Source organism: Aptenodytes forsteri, unplaced genomic scaffold (assembly GCF_000699145.1).
Source record: "Aptenodytes forsteri isolate BGI_AS27 unplaced genomic scaffold, ASM69914v1 Scaffold61, whole genome shotgun sequence".
Taxonomy (NCBI): domain Eukaryota; kingdom Metazoa; phylum Chordata; class Aves; order Sphenisciformes; family Spheniscidae; genus Aptenodytes; species Aptenodytes forsteri.
Window position 1 is genome coordinate 6,712,470 of NW_008794443.1, and position 17,246 is coordinate 6,729,715.

Genomic DNA, 17,246 nt, shown 5'->3' on the forward strand with positions numbered 1-17,246 from the left:
GGTCGACGGTTGGACTCGATGATCTTAGAGGTCTTTTCCAACCTTAATGATTCTATGATTCTATATATAAATAAAATAAATAGTACTTTAAAAAAAAAAGTGAAGCTGAAGTCCCAACAGTTGATCAATTTTTTTATTGCCTCCAGCTTGCTCTCACATCTTAATTGTTTTGGCTTTAAAAAAAAAATCATGTGGAATATCTGCAAAGGTAGTTACTTATTGATATGTACTAGACTGGCATGAGTTTCAGACATCCCTCTAAGTATGGAAATTTACTCCAGATACACTAATAGCAATATTGTGCATTATGACATTTAGAACAGTATGTCTTGTGGGAATTAACCTTTCAGGCCATGGCTTGGGTATAGGCTGGAATTGTACACATCTAACCAAAATTTAGAATAGCATCTAGAATTAGGCAGTGGAGCCATGGTAGAGCAGAAAGAAGGATGTTCAAGTCTGGAGGAGTTTGTCTATAAAGAGAAGTGCTGCATTCTTTCCAAAGTACGTGTAATGGTTGTTGTCCATGTGAACAGAAAACTTCCTAGCTGATCTTCACTCATGAAAGACAAGGATCCAGACTGCTAGCAGTTTGCTGGAACATTTATAGCGCAGACTGAAATAAGGTAAAATACAGCCAGTGGACATGTGTTAAACTGTCAAAATCACTTTCATGGTACTTTGCAAGTTAGTGAATAGAATATTTATTAGAAAATAATTTTTCTTAATCTTTGAGAAGTCCTGACTTCTAGCCTGTGAACAGTCTTGGGAGTTGATGGAGGGAAAGAATAGCCAATTATAAATAGAATAATGCAATTTCCCCCCCTGCTGTTTCATTTAACTCAATGTGATAATGCATCACATCTCTTCATGTGGGAGATGGGCATATCAGATTCTTACTTTTTAAAGTGAAGTAGTAAAGCTAGCATTTGCCTGTCATCTTCACAGTGTACAAAGTGCAGATGACAGTACTTATGAAGAAGATTTTGCAAATAGTAATATATTATCAAACAACAGAGGAAGCACGTATTTGCAGATAACACATTGGAGTTGATCTTGATGTTAACCCATGCACAGCTTTTTAAGCTGTGAATATTAGGTATGAGTAATTGGTAGAATTTCACTCACGGGTCTGTGAAACGTTCTTTGCCAGGTATGTTTTTGTAATTTGTGTAGATGTGTTTTTAAGTGTTGTTTCACGTATATTAAATTACTCCCCCCCCCCCCCCCCCCACAAATTTTTTTTTTTGACATAGAAACCAAATTTAAGCATTGCAATTTAAGACCTTTCCACCTGAAATACAACATGCATGCAGCTGTTGCATTCATTTCCACGTGCCTATTTAATACTTGGGTAGTATTTGTAGCAACTAATTGTATTTTGTATTCTATAATTCAGGGCCTAGCTGTTGCTTTGTAGTCTGTTTGTCATACATAATGTGCACAGACACCTGCAATATATCTAAGAGCATCTAGCTCTCTTTAGCTGATGTTTGGTGTTGGCTTCTGTTGAAGTTAGATCATCCCAGAGTTCATGCAGTTCTGCTGAGTGCTAGGTCTCCTTGTGTAAATGTCCTGGAAATACTTGATTTTTATTCAGGGTGAACTGATTTGGTTGATTGTTATGTATGCAGTCGGACAACAGGATAGTGACAGATGTGCAAGTGTGCTTGTGTATTTTTTTCCACCCCCATTTCTGTCTCAGGAAGGGGATATTCACCCGTGCAGCCTGTAGTTCTATAATAAGTGGGCTTTGGGATTTTTTTTTTAATACTAAAAATATAAGAAAACAAGGCAAGTCAGTCTCTTTGTAAACTGTACTTCTTTCATCCAAATTCGCAAAATTACTTGAAGAAAACAGACTATTAGTTTTGCCCCAGTGTGTATTTGAAATATGATTTAAAGTGCTACCAGAAAGTACTGGCAAAGAAACTGGCTGATACAATGCAAGGAAAATGCTTAACTCTGCAAACTTGTAAATACTTTGAGAAGTCTTAAGTATGGCTAGCTTGTTGCTTTTTGTTAAGTATATGCATACATTCTTACAGGATTGAGATTTTAATCTGTTAATCAAAAAGGGTGATATTTAGAAAATCAGAAATTTGTGTGTTAAGCTTTCAGAAGACCAAACTTGAGAAGCTTTATATCAAAGAATTAGTTGTGGATATATGCAAATTAAAGAAGCAGGCAGAGCTCAACAGCTGACATTCTTTTTCCATGGGTATGTGGAATTGACTACATAGCACATATCGTGGAGTAATGGAGAATTGTACTGCTAACACTTCAACATCTGTTATTACACATGTATAAATAGATTAGTTGTTCACAAGGAATGCATCTTCATACTTGAATATCTGTCCTGAATAAACAAACACATTCTATGTTTTGCTCTGGCTATAAACCTCCCGGCTGTGTTTAACTCCTCAGGTATATGAAGCAAAGCCTTTCTTAAGGCATATGTCAGAGCTAGTAGGGAACACTTAAGAGGATACAGTAAGGGAGAAGTTTTGCCTACGGGACCTATGTATCACTGCCATTGCTGTTTTTCCAGTGAATCTGGTGTTTTGCCACTGCTCTGCTACATGATATTGAAATTCCTGAAATCATCAGATGTGGTTCTGTCATTGTTGACTGCATGGAACCATTGAAACAGTCTGCAGAAGCTATCAGAGATTGTAAAGTAATTTCTGAATGCGTACCTTCTTATCTATGATGCTTATGAACTTTTGTTGCCTACTTAAAGTGTCATTACTGTTTGACTGTCTTATGAATTTGTGTATTTTGCTACTTTCTACACTATTATTAACATTTTTGTATGATTTATTTCAGTCTTGTGCACACGTCCATGCTTACGGTACTAGAACTTTATAGTTAAGTAAACCTGAGTTTGACTAAGAGGTCTTTTCCCATTTCAGGGAAAGATGGGGTTAAAAGCTGACTATTCTATACCTTTGAAATAAGTTTTCTGTTTTCTAGGTCACCTAATATTTTACTTAAAAGAACTACACCATCTGATTTAGGCGTAGTGTTTGCTTTGAATGCATTGTGTGTGTGTGAAAATTTGCCATGTATCTCTTAAGTTGTAAACTACAACTAAACTTGCATTTTTATGATACGTTTTGCAACATTGCCACGTCATGAAAACAAAAGAAAAATGCCCTGAACTTATTTTTTTCTCATATGTAAATTGAATGGAATTCAATTAAGCAGCCTTAAAAATAAAGGAATAAATAACACTTTGCAAATATTTATTTTCAGTAATTGGCAAGTTGTCTTATAATACCTTTACATACGTGCGTTTTGCCTGATAGTAGCCTCCAGTCTACATCTATTTAGTAGATAAATGTTGAAAAATATTGTATAATTAATTTTAATAAACACATTACGTATCATTATTGTAGGGAAAAAGATCTTGCAGACTCTAGAAGAAGGAGGCTGTGATCTTGAAACTGTGAGAAACATCATTCAAGGAAGGCAATTGCCTGCTGACCTGAGGGCCAAAGTCTGGAAGGTAAATATGAGCTTAAATCAGGAAGAAGGAAATACCTGAAGGTGTGTTTGATTTGACGTGAATGATTTAATTACCAGGCATCTCTACAGAAGAGATGTAGTACTGGAATTTTAGAAGAAGGAGGCTGTGATCTTGAAACTGTGAGAAACATCATTCAAGGAAGGCAATTGCCTGCTGACCTGAGGGCCAAAGTCTGGAAGGTAAATATGAGCTTAAATCAGGAAGAAGGAAATACCTGAAGGTGTGTTTGATTTGACGTGAATGATTTAATTACCAGGCATCTCTACAGAAGAGATGTAGTACTGGAATTTTAATATGCATGTATATTGATTCAGTTTTAGAATATTCCACTTTATTGAGTTAAATTACTGAGTTCAGTGATTGGGTAACTACAAAAGGACACTAAAATGTTTAGAGGGTTTTCTGTTTTTGTTTTCAGATTGCACTTAATGTTGTAGGAAAGGGGGACAGCCTGGCATCCTGGGATGGCTCTTTAGACCTACCTGAACAGAGTATAATTCGTAAGGATTGCCAAGAGCTAATTGGTAAGTTCAGTTACATTTAGATCACCTATGTGAAAGCTTCTGTATTCTCAGTTGTCTTAGGGCTTTTTTATTTGAATTAAATAATCTGAATGATGTTTACATTTTGAAGGAAGATGAGAGTGCAGAGAAAGTCAGAAAGAAATCATAAGAAAACAGTAGTATCTCATCTGTACTCTGACTCTGGGATGGGTGATGTCATGGAATTTTAAAGTATTAGCTTGTAAATGATAGTTTGCGTGGTCAGAAAGCTTCAGGAGTTGAAAAAAAATTTTTTTTTTCTAAGCTCCATCTTTTAAACCAGACACTCTTTCTATAGTGTCCTTTAAGTTTTTAATTGTCTAATGACTGGTTCTTAATCTGAAAAGCTGATGTAGCACCAAAATGCATATAATCTCTAAGGGAAGAAATATATTAAGCATTTTGGACTTTAGTCTTTAGACTATTTTTAAGAAAGATACTTTTTTAACAGCGTTTTCAGCAAAAATGAAAGGTTGTGTTTGTGAAAACAAGATGCTGCCAGGACATTGGAAATAATATTTCAGTATGTCTGTAAGGAGCTGCCACAGGATCTGGTTGGCAGCTCATCACAAAAATGGCCAAATCCCTGACACCATGCAACAGCGTTAATATCGGTGATCAGATGATGGAATCAATGCTGGCTCATAAGTTAGGATACTTCTTATGGGATCAATAAAAGAATCTTCTATTTTATTACTTGTCACGCTTTCATTTATTCTTGCACAATTGAAAGTTAAGGCAGAGAATAGAGTTATTGCATGCATGCATACCTACCACTTTTAAAATGCAGTTCCACATTTTCTAGCTCTAGAATCTAGTAGGACTTATTTTCCTTCTCTCTCTGCTTTGTAAAGGAAAGGGGGGGGGGAAATTCCACTGTCTTATTTAATCACAGTGTCTTTTCAGGAAGATGGTAAAACATCCCAATTAGTATTCATAACATATAAACTTAAGCACTTGAATGTCTGTTATTTTTCCTTTTGTCTTTATTGGCAAATATTTTGTAATATGTAACAATATTAAACTTATTAAAGTAATAAATGTAAAGTTAGTTCCTAATGAAGGTTATATAGAGATTTCAATTTTGGGTTGGATTAAATACCTCTATTTCAATGTTTTAGCAAAGCAAGCAGTCTTCAAATTTAAAGTAAATTTTCACGTGGCATTTGAGTTTTACATACTATTTTATTTTCCTGAGAGGTAGAAGAAAGGAAATAGCAAATATGGACTGGCTTTGATGTGAAAGTATTAAAGACTTCTGTAATAAAAACTTTCATTAACAGTAATGAAACTCCTGGGCTTCTTATAATTGAGGGGGAGAAAATTGTTCTAGAAATTTAATGCCACTGCATTAATGTAGTGGGTAGGCATCTCTTTCCCCCATCCCGGACATGACATGGTTATTCCTTCTTTTACTGTAAGTCAGTTTAGCTATAGTAAAATTGACGTAATCTAAGTGGATTAAAACTAATTTATTTCTGAAAAATATAATTCATAAGTGTATTTAATATTAGATTTTTCATTAAAAATCTAAAGTTTAATATTAAAGTGAAAATTGTATGAACTTACACAAAAGTCTGGTTTCACTACAATCTGTATAATAAATATCGGTATATTTAGCTGCAAGTAAGCTAAGTAGTTATTTCATCACATGGAGGAAGGCATAATTTCAGGTATGGCGCTGACATATTTCAGTATGTCTTATATTCATTGCCTCAAGTGAGGTGGGTGCCAGTAGCTTTTCTGAAGCGTTGTCAGCCTTTTAAGTAAGAGTCTATGCAGAAAGATGCTTTGGAACTAATGAAAAACTAAGCTTTGTGTATGTATCCAACTCAATAATGGTGGTATTTAAGAAGTGTTTTGCTTGCTGCCTTAATTAGAGAACTGGTTTTGTATGAAATTTTTGTGCCAGTTTTCATCCAAATGCAACAATATAAATTATGGATTCAGAATTAGTCTGCCATTAAATAGGGGACATCTTTACTTTTCAGTTCCTTACAACATATGTAAGAATTTGAAACAATATACTACATTATATAAAGATTATATGTTCATGGTTAGTGTATCTTCTGATTAGCAACAGTACCAAATGGAATTTAAAAGCCAGTGTAGTTGTAAGTAATCAAATCATTTATCTTTTTATAGTTACCCTAACAACTCCAAACTTAAACTATTGTTAGGAAAATTACTTTGAAGTAGAGATTAAAAATGTGATTTATATGTTAATGCTAAAATTTAAGTCTGTAAGCCTAGCTGATTTCATACTACTGATTTTCATAAATTTGCATGTCAGTGGGCTTTTGAGGAATTGGAGGTAGGCATTGTGGGTTGATCTGTGTTGAAATTCTGATGAATTTGTTGTAGAGTTGAGCATAAGTTATGTGCTGAGCACATCAAATAGGAATAGAAGAGGGGCATTCTGTGCATTAAAAGAATCTACCTCTGTTTCATACAGATCCTGGAAAACCCAAACTTCTTTCATCCTGTTGTTGTGATATTTAAATGCCTTATCCTGCTGGGGTTATAAAATCATTTGAATTTTGATGCCTTTTTGGGTGCCTTTCTGTAAGCATTTAATCCAAGCTGCTAATTTTTTGTTTGTCTGGTTTTGTTGCTTTTTTTTTTCCAAGCAGTCTCTATTGGTGCAATTGTGCTATGAAATAATCTCACTCAATTTCTTTGAAAGGCCATTAATGCGGTTTATATTGCTGTGCCTGTTTCAGACCAGTTGTCAGTGCCAGAAGAGGAGAAGTCAGTATTACTTCTGGATATTGAGTCTGTTATTACTTTTTATTGTAAATCACGCAATGTTAAATACAGTTCTTGCCTTGGCTGGATACATCTACTCAAACCTCTGGTGCACCTTCGTTTGCCACGCAGTGATTTGTACAACTGCTTTTATGCTATCATGAATAAATTCATTCCAAGGTAAAACTCTCTTTCTTTTGCTTGTGTACTATTTTTATTGCCCTTAAAAGTATTTTCTGAAAGGATGTGCATGTTGGTTTCGGCTAGAGTAGCACTGTTTGTAGCAAAGTTGTCAGATTCCTTCATATGATAATAAATGGAACCATCTTTCAAATACCTGTTGGTCTGAAGTCCAGGAGATGATTAAGTTGGTTTAAGATGTAAAGAGTTAGCATGTGACTGATGTAGACTCGATGTGCCTTTTAAAGAACAACTGTCATATCATGCAATATCAAAAATATTTGTTTAGGAATGATCTAATTCACATATGTTATGTGAAAGCATTTTTTCTTTCCTTTCTGAGCATTTTTGATATCTAAAATGCTTCTGTCCCTGTTACTTTGAAGTACTTCATAAACACTAATTAAGTCTCAAAATCTCTTTAGAAGAAGTACTTGATATTTTCCCTGTCTTCTACTGAGTTGGGACTGAAATTATTTTTTTTTAAGTTGTTAGACTTTTTTTTTTTAATAAAAAAATATGAAATTGGAGCTTTTCATGCTGTTATATAGGTGTTCTCACTAAAATAATATTTTATTTATGTTGGAGTAGCACCATGACACTCCAGCGAGGCTACAGGGTCTTCTGACTAAGACCTTGTGAAATAATATATGAATAGTCTGTAATTAAAGATCTTAGTCTGATTCCCTGGAGAGGAGATTCCGGCCCAGCTACTGGATGTGTGCCCATAATATGAAAAGTGCTTGTTTGGTGTTGTGGCAGGAAACTTTTATCGGTCCTGTCACTTGACTCAGCTTGTGTCCGTTTCTGATTTAAAATACTGTTGGGCTCTGTGAACTGTTCGGAGATAGTGGCATTATGGTCATGTAACTCGTACTTTCAGCCATAGAAGGCTTTCGGAGTGTACAGTGTTTGAGTTTCTCTGTAAGAACCTAGGTGGTGTTTCAGCCAGATGTAGACTATTTTCTTCCCTGCCCCTGCAATGGGAGAATGAAAGGCATAGAAAGGCAATTTCTAGTAGACTTGCAAATCTCTGCTTAGGTCAATTTGGTCTCAGTTTGATGTTTGACTGCTGGACCATCATTACTATTTGATAAAAGTTTCATTTTTGACTTTTTGCTATTTTTGTTTTTAAATCATACACTTTTTATTCACATTTTCTCAAGTTTTGTAACTATCATGAAATATTTATTGGGAATTTATTCTAACAAAATATTGACAACAGTTGAGGGAAATGTACAGCATAATCTGTTGGACCATATTATATCTTGGATTTTTTTTGAAAGAGCATCTCTAGCAAGCCAAAGGAAGAAGGGGGGGGGAACATAATAGGCTATTTTAGATGAGGGAGGTTTTGATACTTTTTCCTTGGAAACACTGTTACTCTCAAGGCTTTTGGTATAAAGTATCCTGTGAATACCTATCTGTCTTTTCCTCCTGCCTTTCCTCTAGAATGGTGAGTTTTCTGAAGTATACAAAATTAACAAACAGTTAATATGGAAGTCTTAGGTCATTAGTATTCTTCGTTTGGGCCGTAAGTAGAAGAAAACACCATCTCAGATATGCAATTGAGTAGACGGTGATTTGTGTGAGAGCTTGTAAGGTAGTAAACGAATTAAAAAGCTGCAAGTGGATAATGGAAGTATGTCTCATCCCAGGGACCACGTGAGGAAAGTGCATTACATCTGCTTACGTTATATCAATGTTACCTCTAACAGAGGGTAGAAAATAGCTTCCTTTTTTTGGCTAAAAAAAAACCCAACAAAAAAAACAATAACAAACCACCCTCTTCTAAAGTAAAACATTGGTTAGTTTTCAGGGCAATTTATTACTCCACCCTCTTCTAAAGTAAAACATAGGTTAGTTTCCAGGGCAATTTATTTCCATTTAGCTAAACCATTTTTTAATTGTTTTTGCTTTGCTTTTGTTTTTTACCAGTCCTTCCAATGGCTGAGCCTGCTGCCTCCATGGGGCTTCTAGCCTAGGAAGTAATGGATAGGTACAGGAATTCACAATTCTTGATAAGTGGATTTTTTTGTTGAATTTTTCGGGGCTTATTGTTGGTTGGTTTTTGTTTGTTAATTGTTTTTTTTTTTTTAAACTGGGTATTTGTTAAGGATTGATTACTACAATAGGTACCAGAATAAAAAATTACTGAGCAAAACAGTTAAGAAAAATGTCTAAACAAGGTTGCTCCACTGTCAGTAGAAATGTGGAAAGATTCTTTTTCAAGTTATTTTTGGGTATGTATCCATTCTTAATGTTAAAAGTTGGTAAAGAATGACTGACTGACTGGAATAATTGACCATATTAACCATTCAAACAGAAAGTAATTTGCAAGTCTAGATTCTTATGCTAAATTCATTAATACAATATTTTTCTTCTTTTCACACTTTTTGTCCTGTTAATGGGAAGTCAGAGTTCTTGTGATAATTTCAAAAAAGAATCCCTTCGTATAATTTGCTGTGAATGTTTCCATTTCACCACCATAGACGTACCTTTGTTTAAGAAAGTTAGGCTGATAATTGTGTTTGGAGATCTGTGGTTCAAGTTTCGCATAAGTTTACTTAAGTTTTTAAACACTTGAGATTTGTTCCTAATGTCTTTAAACAACTATTTCTTCATTTTAAATACTCCCTTTATTTCCTGCTTGATGAATTGACATTTAATTGTTATTCATGTATGAAATAAGCATCTTTTAAATTTCCTTTGGCTGCCATATGAGAATGATTTATGTTTTTTTTTTTTTAATTCTGTTTTTAGTTAACATTAATACCATGCTAGCCTTGTTTTGATATTTAAATCTGTTTTAAATACTTCTGTATTATATACTCTATCAAGTATTGGCAGGGATTTTTTTTTTTTCCTTCCTTTTTTTTTTTTTTTTTTTAAACTCTTGAGGCAAGTTGACGCCTTGATTGGTTCCCTGTGAATAAAAGAACAATATAGGAAATGACATAATCTCAACTAATAAAGAAATGCTACTGTAAGTCTGACAACTGGAATATTACGGGAGGGTTTTATGATTATTTTCACTGCTACTTTTTAGGGATTGTTTTATGAAGGGAAGACCATTTCATCTATTTAGACTGCTTCTTCAGTACCACGAGCCTGAACTCTGCTCCTTTCTTGATACTAAGAAGATGACTCCAGACTCATATGCACTCAACTGGGTAATAAAGTGAAAGTAGGGAAACATAATGAAAAATAAATTTCTGTTAAAATTTAAGTACATGTTGCCAGTTTATGGAAGAGTAGTACAAGAGATTAGAACTGCATATATTGAAATAAATTGCATGTTATAATATAGTGTGGGCTTTTTGTCTTCAGTTGTTTAACATGAGGTATGAGATCTTGTTAACATCACATTTTTGTTGTACTGGATGTTAACTGAGCCACTGATGTTAGGAACTACTTGGAATAAGTAAGAATGAGAGCAACTGACATACTCAAAAAGTAAAAGAAGCCGTGATGTTAGTTTTTTATAGTGGGCAGCTGTATGGTTGTAGATACGGATAAACATTAGCCTAATGGGTCTTTTAAAGTCAAATTACTAATCGTTTTAAAAACCTCCATGCTAATAGATATATTTGACTGCCTCATACGGTGCTATGCCTTTTAGAATTTGGGCACATATATTTTACAGCTCTTAAAGAATTGGTCATTTCTTCCGCACCTTAACTTCAAAACTGCCTCAAGCTGGGGGTAAAGACGCTTATCTCAGTCATTTTTTTTGTAAAGTTTGTGTAGCAGGACTACAACATAATGCAGCAAAATTCTCATGTTTCAATGCTACTTAGTATATGCAATACAAAATCATGATGCAGTGCTTGCAGAGGCAAAGTCTGTAAATTAATAAAGAAGACCTTATGACCCGTGAACTCTTCTAGGCTCTTCTTTCATACCCATTGGCCTTGTAAAATTTTTTGTAACTCCGTGTACTTTCAGTTAAAGAAATAAGACTGAAATGAATTATTACACTGCGAGGTCTGTATTTGGTTTGTTTTTTAAGGACGATTTTTCTTAGGCTGCTACCAATTTTAGTATTAAAACGTGTCCAGGAAGAATTACCATATTCTCAAAATCTGCCTTTTGCCAGTCATCAGCCTTCAAAAGAGGAATCGGGTCTTTTTTTACTACTGAATCTCCCTTTTTTTATATATATAATTTTCCTTAGTAAATAGAAACTTTTTTGCAGTTGTTTAATAAAAGTTTAGTGATTCATTAGGGAACAAATCTTCCCTTTGAAAGGAGGTAGCGAAATGAGCTAGTGTAGCTGCCAGTCCTCAGTGTCATGCTTTCTGGTGTACAGTCTTAAGAAAAATATTAAGCCTCATTTTATATTATGAGATTACATTAAAATTCCTTGTTTTTTGCGTCAAAAAACTTAGTCTATATAGAGGTATTTCTAATGTGTAGAAATACATAAGCAATATTCAGACACCTGTCATTGCCTCGTTGTTCAGGGACATTTTGTCTTCAGTTGTGTTTGACTCAGATTGGATAGATCATCTTACCTTTTGTTATAAAAGTATACTAGGAAGTGTTGAAATATTCCATTATAGTGTTTAAAAACAGATACTGAGCTTTTGAAAGCTGTAGCTCTGTTGACACAGAATTTGTATGCATCAGCAAATTCAGTAAGACCCCAGTGAAGCCAGCTGGTATGCATTTGAGTTAGGTGTGATTGCAAATATTATCTGGCATGTATGAAAAGAAGTTCCTACCTTTTCTTTTATCCACTTTGAACTTTGCATATCAGAGAGGATGTATTTTTAAATGGGAACATGGAAACAGGCAAACAGTTTGTTAAATGGTAATGAAAACTCAATGTTGCTTGCAAATGTTTGATTACTCAGCCATAAAGCATCATAATGTAATGCTAAGTAAGTGACATTGTCAAACTAATGTGCAACCATGTTCAATTAGCTTGGTTCTACTGTGAAAAATAAAAAGAATGTTGTTTACGGGATCCTTCCAAAGTCCTGTTTGCTAAGCTAGTTGAGTAAATACATTCTCTTATTATTGTCTTGTTGGTATAATTGGTATTTAGCAGTGGCTATGAGCTAAACAGTATTCCAGCCTGATTGTGTTATCTCTGGTTGAATTTGCAAGGCTGACAATGTACGACTGAGCTTGCCTTCACACTAGGCATATTTATTCAGATAATCTGTAGCATTACTGCAGTGTTTCCATAAAAATTGTTTTTGAGGGTAGAACCATCCTTCACTATATGGTGCAAATGTATGTTTTAGCATAACTTTGTTGTTTTTGTTTTCTTTTAGATATCTTGTATCTCTGTTAAAAATGTTATCTTGATACGATTGTTCCTGGTTATTGCTTTTTCTCACACTATTTTCCAAATTTTTAGCTTGGAAGCCTCTTCTCATATTACTGTTCAGCTGAAGTCACTCAGGCAATATGGGATGGATATCTACAACAAGCAGATCCATTCTTTATTTATTTCTTAATGTTAATCATCCTTGTTAATGCAAAGTAAGTGTATCGTTAATTCTTTGGGACATTCCTTGCTGACAGTTTTAATCCACTTTTTTTTCATTTTGCTTTTACTGACTTAATCTATGCCTGTGACTTTACTGTTTTCAGAGACGTTATCTTAGCACAAGAATCAGATAAAGAAGAAACGATAAGTAAGTACTTCTCTTTATATAGCTGCTAGTGAAATATTTACCATATAGTATAAACCCTATTGATTATTATTTTTAATTACTAAATAACTGAATTATTTAATTATTTCCCTGTGATTTTGTCATTGATGAATTCCCTCACCCACTAATTCCTTTCTTTCTATTCTTTTGCTGCATCACATTTGCCCTGTCCTTAACATTCTTTCCTTGTGTTTCCTTTTAGCCCTCCCACACCTAGTTTTATACTTCAGTTTGGAGTAACTTGAAACAATCACCATGTTTCTAAGACCAAAGCAGCAGCTTTCAAATTCTTCTTTAAATCTACTGCATTTGTTGCATTTTCCAGCTTATTATCTTTGTATGCACTTGATTTGAGCCTAATTCATTGTTCTTGTCCTACCCTCATCTGTTTTTATAGAAATTACACTAAATTTCTTGTGAGCCTATTTCACCTGCCTTTGGGGTTTTTTTTACATGGAATAATACAATATAATTAATAATCTCCTAGTATTTTAAAAATGAGGGTGCTTGGAATTTTGCATCTTTGCCATATACTGCAGAACTACTCCTTTGTACTATCCTGGACATATAACAGTACTACCAATTAAGTACTGTGTTTTAGAGGGTTCTCTTGTTCAGCCCTCTTTAGAAAAGGAAGCTGACTTAGCATTACAACTGAAAGCTAAAACTATACAGAGGTAAGAGTGTGGTGAAAAATAATTTGTGTAGAAGGTTTGAACTTCTAGCAAATAGCATAGGTTTCCTATGGATAAGGAGTATTTACTGTATCTTCTCTTTTCACCTGGAGAATGAATCAACATTCATGTTTAATCAATAAACTCAGTTGTGTTATGCCTTATTAAAAATAAGTTATTTTATGATGTGAAAAGATGTATGGTGCTTCTTTTCTATGTCTGAAATAACGGTGCACTTATGTTGTTTGTATATCTCAGAATTCTTAGAAACTTCACCAGCCAATCTCCATTTAGAGGATATAGAAGATCTCTTCTCTTTGGCACAATATTACTGTAGCAAAACTCCAGTTTCTTTCAGGAAGGTAATAACAAAGTAATTTTGAAATTCTCTTCTTTTTGGTGACTGTTTAAGCTCCTGCTGACAGTAACTTTGAATATTTCATTGTGATTTTTTTTTTTAAACAATTTTTTCATGTTATTACTCTGGTGGTATTTACTGTTAGGATCTTTGAAAGATAAGAAGGTTAAGTGAAACATGTTAGAGAGAAGCTTCCCTGCAATATTCTCACTTCATGACTGATGACCTTGTTTTGCAAACCAGGTTCTTGTAAGAACTGATGAAGCAAAAATGCCATACTGACACAATTGCATTGTAGTAGACTGCACAACAATCCTAGCTGTACTTGCAACAGCAAACAGGAAAAAGTCACTTACTAGAGATAAAGCTGTCATCACCTGCACTCTTCTTGCAGTTCTTCCTTACTCGAGATGTCTGACTTCAGTGAATTCATGAAATAAAAGTAGTTGATAGTCATTGCCTTTGGCTTGTATGTACTTCGTGTGATGTGTATAGACAGGTATGTGAGATTCTTGGGGGGCGTGGGGGGAAACAACCAAAACCCAAAACCTAGAGGTATTTCATCATGTTGGCATGGTCAGAGTGGTGAACAAATGTGTTTGTAATGGAAGTTCAGGCCTTGGCATGATTTTCAGAATTTCAGTTGATCAAAAATTTGATGACTATGTGGACAAGATATGTGTGTATCAGGCTTAATGTTTGTGACATGGTGGATATAGTTTTACTTTAAGCCTTCACATCTAAAGACAATGGTTTCAGTTAACTTTTTTTTTGTCTTGCCTCATTAGGACAACCACAGTCTTTTTGGCAGCAGCTTGCTGGGCCTCAAAGATGATGACACAGACTTGAGCCAGGCTCTCTGTCTAGCAGTTTCTGTGTCTGAGATTCTTCAAGCAAATCAGCAACAAGGAGTCAGTATACTGAACTACTTCCCCTCCCCCCCAATTTTATAGAAAAGGAAAAGAATCACTATTTTGTGTGTCACAAATATTTTAAAGTGCTAACAACACAGATGAATATTTGCTATTTCAGGAAAAAGTATTCTTGTCTTGCTTGTCTTGAAGTTGTCTCCCTTGTAAATGATCTGCTGACTGCAATGCATTTGTGCTGTAGCAACTAGAGCTACAGCACAGGGGAGCTTAATACAGCTGGTTTGAATCTGAGGAGTGGGAGCTTAAAGTAACATTTCACTAATTTGAATTCCTTTCCAAATGTAGCTATTGTAGAGGAAAATTTAAAACCCACTACTCAGTAGCTTTGAGAAGAATGTCATTATGAAATATCTGTCTTTTGTCAATGAAAGGTTTAAACAAACAAACAAAAAATTGATTCAAGCTATTTCTGTAGTAGTTAGTTGCAGACATACTTAGATGCAGGGACTTCACTTAGAGTATTTAAGACCAATATATGGATAATAGTGTAGCTAGATTACAGTGTTTCTTATTGACTACTGGCTTTTTGTAGCAGTTTCCAGGCCCCAGTTTCATCATGTGTACTTTTTTTTTCCTAGTCCAAGTAAAGTTAAGCATCTGTTTATATCCTGTTTTAAGTCGGTGGGATATAAAGTTATCCTTATGTGCTGTGCTGAGTAGTAATGCACTGTTGGATTGGGACTTCCGAGTTGTCCCTTCTGATGTCTTGTTGATATGTGCCCTCATACCCACTATATTTCTTCTCAGTAGAGGTGAAATAATTGACTGTGTGTATTGCACTTGGGTGATCCTTTCCGATGCGCAAGCTGATGTATTAATGGGAAATCACTATTAGAATACTGTTGGTGGTCTGGTAACTGTAGAATTTCAGATTAGTCAAATGAAATAAGATTTTTCCGATAGCTGTTAGCCCCTTTGAGGGGTTCCTGTAGTATTGGAATGAGTACTAAAATACAATTGAATTATGTACTTTCCCATCAATAATTACACGCTTTTAAAATTTTGTAACAGCCAAAATCTTTCTCTTTCAGGAAGGAGTAAGGTTCTTTGTAGTGGATTGTCGTCCTGCAGAGCAATACAATGCTGGGCATTTATCAACAGCATTTCATTTAGACTCGGATTTGGTTTGTATGCTTTTTGTTTCTCTACTGATTTTTTAATCCTAAGTTAAATATAAGAAGAGAGAAATGTCTGTCTTGAAAAATAAATTATCCTTAGTTTAGACTCTAGTCTGTGGACTGCAGCGTCTAGCTATGTGATGAAGTTTCAAAAGTTAGCTTCTCTAAAGGAGATTGGTAGAACCATCATTTTACTGAGAAGTTTAGTCCTTAATGACATTAGGATTTGGGATTCCAGACTTCCTGTTCTTTGGTTAGAACTGAAAACCCATACAGGCTGAAGACTAGACATTGCTTGGAGGAGAAATCTCTTTTTAGCATCATAATTTCTAATGAAAGGTGTCATTAATTTTCAAGTAGCATTCCCCCCCCCACCCCTGCCAGTCTTACTACAGCCTGCTTGTAAGGAGCATATGTCTTGAAAAGGATTTGGTTGCTCCTTTAAAATTTTTGCAGTACATGCAAAAATGAGAGAGGAAGTGCATTAATTTTGGGACTGAGATGTACTATGGACTAATTACTTCATTAAAGATTTTGCTGTAGTTTCCATTTGGTTATGAGTTCCTAACTGACCAGTCAATCATATTTTTCTGTATCCTTTTTTCCCCAAATCACTTATGCTTCAGCTGGCTTACAGTGTATTCTTCACTTCTAGATTAACCCCCTACTATTTCACTTCAAGCAGTCTATGGATGCTGCATGGAATGATTTCTATGTATATACCCCATAAAAGGCTTTTTTACCTTTCTTAGTTAAGAAGCTCAGTCCTGCATCTATTATCTTTACCTCTTTTAAGGTAAAGGTACGTTTGAATGTGTTGTACTCAAGCATATGTAAATATGGAAATCAGTCCCTCTGCCATATTGCCAACTTAATGCAATGTGAAAGTTGCAAAGACTTTTTCCGCTATTATTTGGTGTCTGCAAAAATAAACTAACAAATGTTAGCTGCATTTCTTTCCTGGGGAGAGTAAGGTGGAGTGAGGAAGAAAAGGACCATTCTCAGTGTTTTTTACATAACATGATGGCTGGGTCAGGCTGTCTTTTTTTTGTGTGTGTATGTCTTGTGCAGTGCTGATGTTACCTTGTTTGTGCTCAACAAATTATAACCATTTTCGAAGTTTGTATCATAGAATCATAGAATTGGTTGGAAGGGACCTTCTTACCTGTTCTTTAAGTATAGTTCTCTGTTTTTGTGTATGCTTCTGTCTCTGGTCTTTTTTTAGAATCATAGAAGGGTTTGGGTTGGAAGGGACCTCTAAAGGTCATCTAGTCCAACCCCCCTGCCGTGGGCAGGGACATCTTCAACTAGATCAGCTTGCTCAGAGCCCCGTCCAATCTGACCTTGAATGTTTCCAGGGATGGGGCATCCACCACCCCTCTGGGCAACCTGGGCCAGTGTTTCACCACCCTCAGCGCAAAAAATTTCTTCCTTATAGTCTAAACCTACCCCCCTTTAGTTTAAAGCCATTCCCCCTTGGCCTGTCGCAACAG

General features: G+C 35.0%; 1 protein-coding gene across 1 annotated transcript in view; it reads left to right on the forward strand.

Annotated features, from left to right (window-relative positions):
• The window catches only part of TBC1D23 (TBC1 domain family member 23), a 42,310-nt gene that overhangs the window by 10,549 nt on the left and 14,515 nt on the right, over nt 1-17,246 (forward strand). Inside the window, 9 exon segments of the mRNA XM_019474724.1 lie at nt 3,402-3,511; nt 3,951-4,056; nt 6,798-7,002; nt 10,052-10,175; nt 12,374-12,498; nt 12,610-12,653; nt 13,604-13,707; nt 14,492-14,614; nt 15,667-15,759. Coding sequence (XP_019330269.1) covers nt 3,402-3,511; nt 3,951-4,056; nt 6,798-7,002; nt 10,052-10,175; nt 12,374-12,498; nt 12,610-12,653; nt 13,604-13,707; nt 14,492-14,614; nt 15,667-15,759 — 1,034 coding nt within the window.